Below are 15794 nucleotides of genomic sequence, written 5' to 3'. Positions count from 1 at the left end.
AGAAAAGAAAAGAAAAGAAAAGAAAAGAGAAAAAAGATAGTTTAAATTCCCAATATCCTCTTCACCCCATGTCCTCATTGCCAGTGCAAAATTCTCAAACAAGCCCAGAAACTTCATAAAATTTTTCTTGCCTAAGTCTCCCTCTGTAAAATTCCTTGTGACTTCCAGTTCCTTTGGGGTTTACAGGGACCAAAGTATTACATTGGGTGCTGCTTTGGTAATACAGCTGCAACAGGAATTGACAGAGCAGACAAATTTGTTTCCCAAGATGTCTTTTACAAGAAGACCTAATATCAGCAGAACCCAGCACCAAGGAGGAATGTGAGCACTCAACTGTGATTTCTCCTCAGCCATCCCCGTTTTTATCTAAAACTGTGTATAACAATGAACTGCAGGGAAATGGGGCAGCTCGAGCTGCAGGTTTATGCTCCTTTTAGGAGTTGTAAAGTTTAGGTGAACAAGACAAGTGTCTGCTTACAAGAGAAGGAATTCCTTCCCTGTCGGATCAGATCTGGAATCATGCTATCCATACCCCAGCTCCCAGGGTACTGCGAATTCTTGGCTGGGACTCTCACACTGCCTTCTGAAGGTGCTCCAACATGGATTATAAATTCCTGTTACATCAGAGACTGGAATCTGCTTTTCCCTTCTCCAACCACAGGGGAGAATGGTGGCTTCTCAGCTTTCCCCAAAGGGAACACTGCTTTGCACTACATTTCTTACACATGGGAACATTGGGCAGGTGCAGTTTTTGCTGTTCACAAGAATTACTCTTCTCCTACCTTTCTTTCCCACTAATTTATCAAACTCCCTACCCAGTAATTTGTCTTGGTGAATCCCTTAGGCCTGCTTCTCCTTGTACTTTGCAGCTGTAGACTAGTTAGTGGCTAAAAATTAGCCTTTCCACCCACTCCACTTTTTTAAAGTGTGTAGTCTCTGAGATTAGTACTCTCCATCACTAAATACTAATAACAAACAACCTAGAAAATAGTGTTTTAGTATTTAAAACTATGTAAAATTCTAGAGAAATGTAACTTACGTAAGGGGGCAAACATTTTGCACTTCATTATTAAATCCCATTTTACTTCCAGCAGATATATCTTTATGTCTAAGATTAAGCACAGCTTCTGAAGGATCTGTGCCTCATTTCACCTGAAGAAAACTCAGTAGAAAACCCATCACATCTTTAGCAGAGATGAAGCTGAACTGATTCCATTGTGCACTTTGGAAAAGAAACTTAATTCTTGAGGATTTTTCGCCTGACCATTTTATCATGAAAGAAATCTTCCTATGTCTAAAAAGGAGTGAAATCAAACACCCACTCAAATTCACACCTGATGGAAGGGAAAAGGCATTGTGAAAAATATTGTGGAAGGACCAGGAGGTAAGAAGATGAAGAGCTTTTATTAATAACAATAAAATTAATATTCAGCTTCCTGTATGGAAGCTCCTATCCAGAAGAATAAAGAAATTTTTCAGAATTACTGAAGAAAAATAATCCTGTTTTGCTGAGAGTCGACATGAGGACTTAAATTTGCTTTCAAAGCAGTAAATTTCCCAGCATTATTTGTTTTTCTCTGACTTTGACGTAATGAATTACAACACTGTTGCTTTTTGTGCTACATCTAGGATGAATGCTCACATCACAGATGGGTAAAATTGAATTTTGTAGAAAACAGGAAGAGTGTAATTACAAAATTAGGTTTCAGCAACAGGAGCACAAATGGGGATTTTTATTATTAGTATAACAATAAATATAATATTGCAAACTACACACTAAAACTGATCTTCAGTGAAGGAGTGCAATGTTACTATCAAATATACAGATTTGCAAATGGAGGGAAATCATGTTTATCGGATTCTGATCCAGATTTTTCTGGATCAGCAATGGATATTAATGTGTTTTAAAAGGTGAAAGTTTTACATTTCTGTAAAGAAAATTTCTATCTGCACCAAACTAAGAGCTGGCCAAATTACATTCAGCATTAATACAGGAAAACAGCCACTGATACAAAGGAAAATTGAATTAAAAGTTAATTCTGTCAGCTCTTCTTGGAAAGCATTCTCTCACACTTGTGAATATTTAGTTTTCACTCTACTTCATTCAAAAACTCACTTGCATCCTTCTGAGTCCCTCTTTACCATCACCATGACCAAAAGAAAACTAAATTTTTCTCTTTCCCTATTCCACTGCCACCAAATCTTTGACGTCAGTTCATCCCTTTGCAAGCCCTGGGATCATCTGATGGAATGAACAAATGGAGGTGGTGGCAGCAGGGGACTGGGACAGCTGCCAGCCCCTAGCACCCCCTGCCAGGTGCCTCACACGTGGCTGCACCAGTGCCCAGCACCGCGGCCGTGCAGGCCCGTCCGTCTGTCCAGAGCAGCAGGAACTGCAAATCTTCCCTCAGTGGGAAGCTGAGCACTCAACATATCACATTTCCTTCTCCTCCTGAAAGCTGCAGGTGGGAAAAAGCAGTGCTGAGAGTGGAGATTTTAGTTCATTTAGGGCTCATGTAACTGTGTTTTGTTATTTTTTACTTTTTTTTTTTTTTTTTTTTTTTTCTCCTGTAGTTCATATGGATTTTCATGTTCCACAGCTTGGTTCGAGCTCCAAGACTAAATGAAACTCCAAAATGTGAGTCAGCTTTCAAACCTCCAAGTTTTGCAAGGTTTATGCCTTGCTTACTTGTAGTTCTATTCTGTGCCTGGTTTGTTCACTACTGCAGAGTTTGAGAGAAACAGTTTCATTATGAGAAGTTTGTACAGCCCTGGAGATGATTTAACTCAAATTGATGATTCCTGTGTCCACCAAAGGGTAGCAGCAAACAAGACCAGGCTAATTCTAAATCAACTCCACAGTCAAGCTATTTGGAAATAAAACCCAACATCTTATGTAATAAGCCTTGAAATAAGGTATTTCAAAATGTTCCTGTGACTTGGCTATAGGAAACTTTTTTAAACCAAATACAGTTGTAATTTTTTATATTTTATATACCCTTATATGTTTATATTTAATATAGACCCTTTCATACATTTATAATCATTAGTGGTTTTTCATTCCATACTTCTAGGAGGCTTTTTTGGTCATAATAACTCATGATTTCTTTTGAGCTTTCTTCTACAGTCTACAGTCCAGCTTTTATTTCTTTTATAGTACCAATTTCTTACCTGCAAATTATTTTTCATTTCTGTGAGGACAGAAAAAAAGAATGTGCATTATTGACCAGACCAGGAACTTAAGAGCTATAGGGGCTACTTTGAGAATAATGGAGTTCTGTAACTTTTCTTTTAAGGCTTAGAAGTACTGAAATATTCATTGTCATAGGCTTTGCCACAAATAAAAATGGACATAAAAGTTCTTGCAAAAAAGGGAAGAGTGGATCATGTTTATAAGATGAGGATTTTTTTTCCCTCTTCTACTCTTCGTGAGTGTCTAGAATTCTATGAAAAGGTAGAGTCACACTGTTCCCTCAGTGGGAAAAGAGGTAGAAGGAATCCTTGACTCTATCCTCTTTTTACTGGGGGCCACTGAATCAACAATAACACAAACCCTTTAGCAAAGCAGATCCACAGGTTAAAGCAAGAAAACATGGAGAGAAAGTTGCCACAACAAGGTGGTTCCATCTAAAGTCAACAATATAAGGTTGAATACAGGGTTGAGTTAACATTGAAGGTTTTGACACCACACAAAAGCTACTGCACTTGATGACTCATGGAGTAAGGAAACAATTACACAATTAAAATATTCCTATAGGGCCTTCAGGCTTGCCTGAGTATTTTACACTGAGATTCTGCCAGGTGTCTCCGTAAAGATTGAATCCTCCCCCGCCTAATCAAAACAAGATATTGAGAAATTAGTTTTCAAAGGGAGATGTTGCTGTACAGTGCCAGTGCAGCAAGATGAAAATGTACCTGAAGGCACAGGGCTGAGGACTTTGTTACAACATCAAACACTGAGAGATCAGTCTCATTTCCCTTTTGTGCTAAACAGAAGAAGTACAGCTCTGACCTGCTGAGCTCAGTTTTGCAAACACCTCTGTGCCCTGCACAGGATGCCTGGACAGAGAGAATCCCCAGTGGAAGGGCCAGGGTGTGCTTTGTTTGAAGACTCAGTGTCAGAAATGTTGGAGTTTGATTAATATTTCTCACTAGGTCATTGAAATGCCTGGGAGAACATTTCAATGTTAACAACGTGTTCTGTTGTTTCTATAATATTTTCTGCCTCTTTGCACTTTCATACCAAAGCGACACGCAGAAATGCCTGCCAGACAACATTCACAGAGTGCTGCAGATTCAGCAAAACTCATCTTTTTCAGCAAGAAACTCAAGAGGGGTTTTGTCCAATGCAAATACAGAAATTGTATTCCATTCAAGATTAGCTGAAATAGTTAAAGATGTGAATAAAGCAGAATTCTTATTACTGATGTTAGCCTCTCTTTCAAGTAGTAATTCAACTTTTGAAATAATTTTTCTTCTATTCTTATAGAATGTTCAGAAAAGGACAAATTACTGAGGTTGAGTTGAATTACGTGGCCTAAAGTCACATCTGACATGTAAAAATTCCCCCTCCTGCAATTTTGAAGTGTATTTCTGATATTTCTGATGTTCCTGTTCTGAGATATTTCTGTAATCCAGGCAGCTCACACTAGTACTATTAACTTGATATTAAATAGATAAAATTCTTTTAGGCACTTTTTTTCCCCATTATTTCTTTTGTATGAGATTAACCCTACATAATCTCATAAATTCACAAGGATATCATGTGAATGATAAATCAACTACCCTGAGGACATAAAAAATTTAATTCTCTGTGAATAATAATTTTGTATACATACATCTACATATGCACACACATATATGCATATCTATAAAACCTCCTTAATTTTTCCATGGAAGTCCTGAATTTTTTACCTAAATAAATACTAGCAGGAATGTACATATTCACTTAATTTTTATGCAGTGTATCCTCTGCTGGCAATAAGCTGACAATTCTGGCTTTTAAATTTTATGATCTCTGAAGTGAAACAAAGCAAGAAAAATATTAAAATTGAAATTTGTCTTAAAAATTAATTAAAGAAGAGTTTCTACTTTCTTGATTCGACCATGGTTTGATTAACATTTTTTAACTGGTGTTAAGCTTTGATTTCATGCCCGGGCTCTTTCCCCTGCCATTCCTTTGTACCAGCCCAATACTTGTGTGAAATTCACCAGATCAAAGAACTGATTTGCTTTATTAAATACCTTCTTTTTTCCCCCTTGCCAATCCTTCATTAGTATATTTGTCCAGCTTTGTATTGCACTGATTTCTGACTTTGTATTTGATACCAGTATTTGAGATAACGAAACAGGGACACATTCAAAACAATCAAGAGTGAGCTTAAACTCAAACTTCCTAATGCATTATTCACAGACTTAGTTAAACTAATATTCTGAGCTGTAGAGAAGAGTAGGCCCTCCTAAATCTCATTGACAGAGATTTTTATGACAATCAGTAATTTAGAGAACTGGAGTCTGTGTTGATTCCTTGTAGGTGAAAGGTTTCACAGTGGCTCACTACAAGCTCAGCATATTTACTGGAGGTGAATAAAGAATCTCAGGCCTTGAAACCAAGGTTCCTCAGCAGGTAATCTGGAAATAAGGGATATGTGCAATGGGATCTCCTTTACCATTCAGTTCCTAACAGGTTAATTTTAACGGGGCAATTCCATGAGCTGAGTTCACCAGAAAGCTCCTAACCATATTCACTGATTTAAGAAAGGGGTGAAATTCTGACTCCCATCCATATTTTTGAAAACACAGATTTCCTAGAAAGCAGATTTTATTCAGCCATAAGCCTTCCCCCTGGAAACACAGCTTTTTAGTGTTTCATAAATCGTTTTGTTTTGTCTGTGCACTTTCTATGCCCTTATGTCTGTTTTGAGTGTGATTTTTCTGAACTTAAGCATAGAGGCTTTATGAACCCTGGACCCTGCTGGGCCAGAGTTGGTCAGAGCTGGATCTGTAAGACAGAGATATCCAAAATTCACCCAAGACTGTGAGCATCAAGCAGAGGAGTTCAAAGGACAAGCACCTGAAGCCAAAAGACCCAACACACTGCCTTGAAAACACATAACTTAAATACAGATGGCATGAAAATGAATAAGGGTCTATTAGAAAAGATACGTTAAAACAAGTTATTTATCCCATACTACAAAATCATGCAAGCTGCAGGGTCATGCCCCAGGACTAACTTTGAAAGAAGGAAAATTCTAAAATCATACTGAATTAGCGTGCTTTGGATGAAGCCATCTAGCCTGGGAGTATAAGGCTGCATGTAAACAGAAGTCTCAAACATCTCTTTATGCCTAGATCTGTCAGATCTTCAGATAATTTTTTAAGTTAAAAAGACATTGAAAGAACAGGCATTTTCATGTGAATGGAAAGAAAATGCCACTTTGATTTCCACAGACAGGAAGGCAGGAGGCAACTAAGAGCAATAGAAACACAATAGTGTACTAAACCATAAAAGCAGAGGAAATCAATGAAAACAAGGTGGAGGAACCTTGCTTCGCAGGATTTCTGACATGCTAGGCAAATAAATTGCTGCACTTGCTTTGAATGCAGTTCTCCTGCATATGGGCATGTTGAATCCACAGAAAAGGAGGTGAAGGGGCCATAGTATATGGAAAGAAATATTTATAGTGACTATTTGGATCTAGATCTTTAAAGGAAAAAAATGAGAAAATTTGCCATATGCTTTAATGGCAGCAACTCTTGGAAATTAGCAAAACACAGCTCCAAAATGCACAGTGGTGGAATTGTAAGGTGTCCACTGTCTGGCACCATCTGCTTTATTAAAAACATTAAAATGGAAGGGAAAGTGATCAAAAAATCACCTGTGGAACTGCTCACATATTACTGCAATTCACTACCCATGCTCATCACGGGAGATTTTAGCAATACAGATTTGCACTGAATAATCCATACAGCTTGACACTGATGAAAGTGCCTGCAAGACAATGTTGTGATCCAAAAAATAAAAAAGAAAAGAAACCCTCCAGCCACAGGAGAAACTGTCTAGGAGGCAGTACTTAATGTACAGATACTCCAAGAGTAAGGAAAACTGTAATGGACATGATCGTAATTGATAGCATGAATTCAACACAGGAGTAAGAAATTGGTTCAGAGAGTGGGAGAGCAGAAGGAGCTGCAGCTGTGTCAAGGAAATTCTGAGGCCTTAAGAAATCTGGGAAGTAATATGAAATTAACATAGTTTAAATTTTGCATTAAGAAGATGGGGAAAGGTACTTTCTTCCCATTCTGTGTTTACTAAACATCTGTAGGCGGATTCTGTAAATACCAGATGTTCATTGAAGGGTCTCTTAACGGGCTGATAAGCTCATTCCAGAATGGCTGAATGTGTTTTGAAGCCGTCAGTGCTCTCACACTCCACTTTAGCTTGATTTTGCCTCATCCTGTGCTTTCCAGAAATGAGAAGCAGCTGTTTTAAATACCATTTATGCCTGAATTGCTAAAATCAGCCATAGCTAATAAGAGAGAAAAAGAGATAGAGAGGCAGAAAGAGAGTGGGAAGGAAGGAAGGAAGGAAGGAAGGAAGGAAGGAAGGAAGGAAGGAAGGAAGGAAGGAAGGAAGGAAGGAAGGAAGGAAGGAAGGAAGGAAGGAAGGAAGGAAGGAAGGAAGGAAGGAAGGAAGGAAAAAAAGAAAAAAAGAAAAAAAGAAAAAAGAAAAAAAGAAAAAAAGAAAAAAAGAAAAAAAGAAAAAAAGGGGAGAGAGAAAGAAAGAAAGAAAGAAAGAAAGAAAGAAAGAAAGAAAGAAAGAAAGAAAGAAAGAAAGAAAGAAAGAAAGAAAGAAAGAAAGAAAGAAAGAAAGAAAGAAAGAAAGAAAGAAAGAAAGAACTGAATATAAGGAACTCTGAATCTCATCCAAGCTAGAAAGAGACTCAGAGGATGGTCAGTGTGCCCAAATATGGTTAAAATCGCATTTTAGTCTAATTTTTGTATTCAGTTTCAACCCTTTCTTTCTCAGGTCAGCTGAGACTAGCTGCATTAGTCATTTCAGAGGCTTGGGACTGCTCAGAAGGATTTGGGGTGGGTGTCACACAAGGCTCCCAGGACCCGAGTGTGGCACAGCTGTTGTCTCACAACTGAAAAGTGCTACATCTGAGATAAAATGGAAGGGAATTATTTAGGAGATTAGCTAAGAGGGGTTAATTGTGGTGAAATCAAATAGTGGAATTAAAAAAGAGGAAAAACTTAGGTGTTTTAGGAAACACAGACACCAAGTACATTAAGCTGATGAATAACATGACAAATCCTTGTAGCAAAGCAGTGATATTTGGGCTATAAGAGACTAGATAAATTATTAGAAAATGCATCCTGGAAAAGCAGCTTGGATGGTGCACTTTTGTAGGTTTTTTTATTCTACATCTAGGATATTTTACAAATTCGTGATGTGACTCAGGAATCTTTGAGTGTTGTGAGGTAATTCTGAGACAGCAGTCAGTAATTTACATAATTAGCATAACAGTATTTAATTATATGATTACTGTAAATATGTGTAAAACTTTGATGTTGTAATTAGAATGTGTAATAACTACTTGTAATTACGTAATTAAGTGTGATGACATAACCAAACTTCTAATGGAAAAAAAAAAAGGCATTTTCAAGCCTAGCTATATAAAATGGTAAAGTGCACAGTTATAGAGATAGTAAACTATATACATTTATATTTGCATCAATATGAATCCCTCAAAATAAGACCCAGAAAGACAGAGTGTGGGTAACCTATTTTGCAATAGAACAACCAAGTTCTTTCACTATTTTAATAATGGAAAATTTCAATTTTTTACATATATATACTTTCCATTATATGCACTCAAAACTAGAAATATGTGTGTCTGTACCTATATATGCACATACATAAAACTTAATTGATTTTAATATATAAGATATGCAACTTCACACGCAAAGTTATTGTTGTATATCACTACATACACATCTACTAAAGAAAAGGAATATAAAATAAGAGATGACGGTCCAGAAAATGCAATGATCACTTAATAATAGCTCTGACTACCCCATTTCCAGCAAAACAGGAGATTTGGTTTATGTGATCTATTATCTGAGCAGTGTTCATGGTGCAGCCAAAATATGGAAGGGATAAACTCTGAAGAGATGGATGAGATTCTTGGTAGAATTCCAAATGACAATCCAATTGCATCTAATAAGGAAATGCATTAATTGCTTCACCAGCAATTCTGGAAAACACTTTAACAGAAAAGGGTTTTTTAATAAATTCTTTCAGGTAGCAATAGAGACCTCTGACTTCCTTAAAGCAAATCTTCATCTTTTATTCTTCTCTAGAACTACGTGCACATTATGTTTAGTGCTTTTCTTTTTTATTTTTTTTTTTTTAATGTATAAATCTGGGAATTCACTGAAGCTATTCATAAAAAAAGTTTGTTGTTATTCATCCATCCTGTTTTCCTCTCTATTCTCCCCAATACATCCACAATGTGAATGCAGGAAAAAGAACCATATCTTCCAGTTTTGTTATGGTTTCATTTATTTATTATTCAGCTTGTAACATTTTTTTTTTCCTACACAAAGTAAGATTTTCCTTGCACTAGAAAATCTCTTTCTTCCATATGGATTAGTCTAGTATTTCAGATATTTTGAGTGTAATACCCAACACTAAAAACATCAATTGTCATTTTCCTGTTTCTTTTTATGGTAATATACATTAAAACTATATTAGCTTTATCCATAATTTTAACATCTTTTGTTTGACTAAAAAAACACAGGCTTTCACCTTCACTGTATTTAAAACCCAAGAGTCTCTAATATCTAACTGTTAAGGTATATTGCATTTTGTGCCAAAGCAGTTTATTTTATTTTTGTTATTTTTGATCTTCAGGATTACCTAGTCTATCATACATGAAGAGCTTTAGGAATCAAACCTTTATGGTGCATCCATAGTCAATGTTATTGTAAAAATCATGTGAGATTTTCCCCAGGACAGATCCATTCATGACTATTAATTCTATTAATGACTTACCCACAAAGCAGCAATCCAAATTTCAGGGGCTAGAGACCTATGTGTCAGAGCACATAACAGATACTTTTGCCCTATTCTTACACTCATTGATTTCTGCTAATAACACTGCTGAAGACAGGATATTTGATGAAATGAAATCCCAGTCTGAATTTTTTTTTTATTTTTCTATTTTTTACATGATTTTATTTCTTTTTTACTATAGGTATTTATTATACATTTTGCAAATATTTCCATCATATCAGATGCTATACTTGAATGTATGACAGATCTGGTCTTTGAAATTCCCTCAAATTTGAAGGGAATAAGATGGCTATTTTGAGGTTTCTTTATTTGTAAAGTATTTCCAAAATACACTAAAGTGTTTATTTTCTTTTTCTGTAAAAATAAATTCTTATATTTTATATTATTAAAAAGTAAAATTTTAAAACCATGCTGCACTTACTCTGTTGGCAGTTCCTTCCCATAAATTCACCTGGACATTCACAGGAATAGTTGGCAACAAGGTCTGTACAGATTCCACCATTCCTGCAGGGTTCAGCTTCACATTCATTCACATCTGCAGGAAGCACACAAGAGGATGCCAGGATTAGCAGAGAAATGGTAAAACCACATAGTTAAAAGAACTTAAAAAGAGGGAACAAACAAACAAACAAACAAACAAACAAACCAAAAGTGAGAGAGAAGTTTTATGATGTCCTGTTTTACAATATAATTCAAAGTTTTGCTCAAGGATTTCCACTGTAACTTCCAGTGGATATTAAGGCCAAAAGTCACAGTTTGGACTTAAAAAAACCCCGTAACTGAAGTCGTTCTAACAGAATAATCAGTAGTGATTCATGCAACTTCCATGAATGTATCTGCTTCTTTATCAACAGATGCCAGTTAAGGATGTGTCTCAGTTCATCTTAATTCATTAAACATTTAATTGACAAGGTTGTTTAACCATCTAAAAAATTCCCTTCCTGTGAATGAGTTAGTGGGCAAATTGAAACTAATAACTCAATCTAGAAGCCAGCAAATTTCATTAAATTCAAAAGACAGAAAAGGTGGGTAATTTCACTTGATTTCCTCTGTTCCAGTACACTTTGTCAAATGCTGCAAGAATAAAAATCCCCTGTGTTTTTCAATGTAGCAACATTAAAGTGTAATATCAGATTCCTTTTCTCAAACGTGACACAGAAATTTTTAGTCACCATTAAATAGGCAGAGAGAGGATATTAATGCATCATAATTAAATTTCTCAGTCTTTACATTTATATTTACTCTGCCTGGAATAGAAATATTGTATTGATTTTACATGTCATTGTCCAAAACAGCTGCACCTCTGCAGTTAAATATTTTTAAAAAGGTAGAGGATGTGATAAATATGGTAGATGAGATGGTAGATAATATGGGAAACCACTAGGAGTTGAAGTTATGCTCCTTGCTGTTATGTTGAATCTGATTTTGTCCCCAAAATGCAAATGATTTTTTCTGCTGGCATACACAAACTAAAGAAAATGTTACAAAAACGTTGAAATTGTAGGCAACATGGCTTTGCTCAGGAGAAGCAGAATTCAGTTCCGTCAACAAAGTTGCTTGATATTTGGTAGATTGAGTATGTGACTTTCAATTTGATTTTTTTTTTTTCATTTTCCAGGAATCTGTATTCAAAAACTCAGTGTTCTATACAGTGAATAGGATATTCTTCCCATTGCTGTAAACAGAAATGAAGAGACAGGTCTTCAGCAAAATATGAAGGCTAATTTCAATTGTTTGAACCAGAAAAATTCCAGATTTTTATGCTGAAATTAATGATGGCAATGGATCTCCGGGCTTCCTTTTAACCCCTGATGTTTTATTATTTCTCGTTTATAAAGATATTACATACTAGCATAATAAAACTTTAGTGTTGGCTGAATTTTTTCTATTAAAGATGAACAAGAGGAGTAACAGCTTACAGTGCAAGAAATAAAACCTGTCAAGGGAAATGACCAAAGAACAGACTTGCCCAGTTCTAAATTAAATTCTTTATATGTATTTATAAAATTTAACAAGATTCTTCAGCTCCCTATTTGCCTTTTTAAGCAAAGCCCATTAACCTTACATTTTTATCAGGTTATTCATCATTTTAATACAGGCTAGAACATTTGTGAGGGAAAAAATATCAAGGTCACTGTGAACTAAAATACCTTAAGTGAACATACGAACTATCTCACTTGGTGAGATGCAAGTGGTAATTTATCGTCTTAAAAGCTTTTCTGTGTAAAGACAATATCTTCTCAAGATTTTTTTTCCTAATGTACCATTCCTGTTGAAATATGTAGGAGAAAATGCACAGCTTTCCAGAATATTTCATATTGTCTGTATGGTGATAGAGAAAATAAACTGAGCCTGAAGCACCACATCCTTTTGAAGTAATCTTCTTATTCCATCCCCATGGAGTAACCAGCAATGATCAGAGCAGAAAGATGGAAGTTGTTAATTGATATCTTATGTTCTTGGTTTGTACAATGAATTTTTTCCAGAAAATTTCAGAACGTTTAGTACCATCAGTTCAAACAAATATGTCCTATTTGATGTATGAATGGAGAAAGATTGTTTGTTGCATCATGTCTGACATGTTTAGTTGAAAAGAAAATGAACTGAACTGTGTTAAAGACTAATGAACATTCTTAAATGTGTTAAATAATAATTTCTACATAATTATATATTTTCCTGTTATTATTTAATTTAACTGAATGTGCAGATGAAGAATATTTATTTAAGGGTGGTTTCTACAAATTGTGGTGAGACTATATTCAAATTCCTAGATGTACCAATTCTGATATCACACTTCACACCAGCTGGTGTGTTCCTTCCTTCTGAAAACCAAAAAATTTGTTATATTATCGTGATAAGAAGTAAATTGCAGAAGAAATTTTAAACCACTACAGTTTCTTGAGTAGTTGCTCCTACAGGCAATAAAGACTCATACAGAAAACTCATTCTGCTATCAGACTATTTCTTCACTGACCACATAACCCACCTACTTAAGAAGGATAGAGGTTTCCTTTTCATGTAAATTAATAAGGCACAGTAAAATCACTGCAGGTTGCTCATGATTTTTCAGGTAAGATCAGGTCTTAGCTTCAAGGCAGATTCTTTTGCTTTGCACCAAATAAAATATAGAAAGCTGGATGCTGCCAGAGAAATCAGAGTTCCTCACAGAGGGAGGTGATAGAACTGATAAATGAGTGAAAAGGACTCATCAAAAGGCAAAGGAAAAGTCTGGATTTCTAGATAGTGTCCATAGATAAAGAACCAACCAACCAACCAACAGCTATAAAGAAAATGAAAGAAAATGAAGAGGAACTACAATATCCAACAAACAAACAAACAAACAAGCAAGTAAGAACAAAAATACTCCCAAACCAACCAAATGAAAAACACAAACAAAACCACCCCAAAACCCCAAGCCTCAAAAAACCTGAATGGCCAATCTCCCCAGATTTCTCTATTGAAGAGGGATTCTGGAATTGAAGGTGATGCAGGAACAGGGAAAGTGACCATTTTCTGAAAAGAGATTGTTCCTTGAATGAAATACATTGATGGAATGAGAGAGTTGATTAAGAAGTAAAGGCTACACTGAGGTTTCCCTTTACGCTGCAGATGACTAAATTTAAATTTCCTATCTCCTAAGATCAGTCAATCATCACAAAGTTATTAAGCAGACTTCTGTTTGAAGCACAGTCGTGGTGCACCCTGGAACAAAACTACACTGGTAGAAACTAGGAAAGTAAAAGACAACTTGGCTATAACACATAATGACCTAGAAAACCATCAAGGGACAGGTTTCTGTTCTTTTGTCTTCCTTTGATGGATTTTTCATATATATATATAGACTTATTTAATCTTCTAAGTATTTAATAAAACATGAATAAAAACTAGTACTTGCAAACATAATATAATTAAAAATACCCTGCCCTCATTTTGGGTTTTACCGTTAACTATAGTCACATGTTCTTTCCTGAAAAATCACTCCCCATAAAATGGATATTTAAATTATGTAGGTGTCATAATAAAACATTTAAGTGTTATATAAAGCCATTTGAGTCCTTCAGCAAGTTACTTGGTATAAACCTGTCTTTTTCTGAAGAAAGGATCAATAAGCTCAATTTAACTGTATTTTTTTTTTGCCAACATGTCTTGTGCTTTGCCTGTGAGTTCACACCAGTGTCCTGTTCCTGTCCCCTGCCTGTTTGTTCTTTTCACAGCCCAAATTCCTGGTTCCTGCCACCTGAACCCTTGTTTCTGGTCCAGGACTGCCTTTTGCCATGCAGGCTTCCTGAGGTTCCCTCCTGCCGACCAAAACATTCCTTCCTTACACTTTGGTTTTGTTCTTGTTTTGGCTTTTGGATCACACTCAGGCTGCTCTTCTCAGCTCAGCTCCAATTCATGCTTTAAAATCAGTCTTCTATCATGATAAAATAGTTGGCCCATCACAGAAAGAACACTTATGTTGAAGAGTCTTTACTGGGAGCCCATATGGCCTCTATTAGGAGAATTGATCCAACATGATCCTTCAGTAATATTGCAAATACTGCAAATATTTACAGTTTTCCTTTACCAATATTGCAAGTATTTTTCTTCCTCATAATAAAGTAAATTTGGGATCCAATTTAGTACAATTTAGAAAAAACAACAACAAAAAAAATCTAGCTATATCTGTTTTATAACTGGCTTCTGTGAAGACCCTCAGCTATGCACTGGATAAGATGCACACACAATTTGAATAACTTCACACTCCCTCCTGTGCCCCAGATTTTAATATTTTTAAAGAAAACCCAAAATACTTCCCTACCTGCTTCTACTTCAAAACAAAACTTTTATATAGCTGAAAATGTTTTCAGATATCTTTATTTTTGGAAACCAAATGGCATAATGTGGAAATAAGGTAATATTGAATAATTATCTTTAAGTTAGGGTTTAAGCTAAACTATTCTTGTAGTTGCTTGACGGTTCTTTATCGATTTTTAAAATAGATTCTAAGTATCTTTTCTTTACTGTATATTGATCCTGAATTATTTAATTACACAAGTCAGTACTATATCAGTAAAATCACACAAAATGTATGGTCTTGCTTGCAGAATTTTGTAGTATCTTATTATTTAAGCTTGAGTTTTCAGGTAGTCAAACTTTTTGTTATCAATTTTCTAATATCACGAAACTCAGCTTACATACTTCTGTTTTTATTTGCATTAAGTTGCTCAGGCACCAAATATTTTTATCAAATACAAAATGACAAAGCTTCATTGAAAAGAATGAAATTATACTTGCTTTATTTGATAAATAATCTGACTCATGAGAAACTAAAATTTAATAAAATTATCTTAACAGTGAGCTACTCAGTGATATGATAAAATCTGAAGGATTACAGCAATTCATGTATAGAAAGACACAGCTTATTTAAGAGTAGGACATTTTTGTTAAAATATTTACCAAAAAAAGCCCCAAATCAAAGCATTCTTCCTCATATTCATACACTTTATAAAAACAAGCCTAAAGTATAAAGATCTCCTAAATTAGGTTAACTTGTTGGTTTGGATTTTCTCCAAGAAAGCTAATAAATAAATAAGTAAATAAAAGTGTTTAAACAGAATCAAAATGCATCAGAAAAAGCACAGGTGGACAACCTTCAACTTCTGGCTAAAAAATATAGAATATATAAACAATTGTCATGATAAGAATTAATTTTACTAATTTTAATTAGAGA

General features: G+C 35.3%; 1 protein-coding gene across 2 annotated transcripts in view; it reads right to left on the bottom strand.

Moving 5' to 3' along the window:
• Positions 1-15794, bottom strand: part of EDIL3 (EGF like repeats and discoidin domains 3) — a 230891-nt gene that overhangs the window by 87477 nt on the left and 127620 nt on the right. For both annotated transcript variants that reach the window (XM_083883270.1, XM_083883271.1), the window contains one exon: positions 10503-10616. In XM_083883270.1, the coding sequence (XP_083739396.1) occupies positions 10503-10616 (114 nt within the window). The remainder of the gene's footprint in view (positions 1-10502; positions 10617-15794) is intronic.

This window comes from Zosterops lateralis (assembly GCF_965231275.1).
Source record: "Zosterops lateralis genome assembly, chromosome: Z".
Lineage (NCBI taxonomy): Eukaryota > Metazoa > Chordata > Aves > Passeriformes > Zosteropidae > Zosterops > Zosterops lateralis.
Note: the sequence above shows the minus strand (reverse complement) of the source record. Positions and strands in the feature narration are given on the sequence as shown.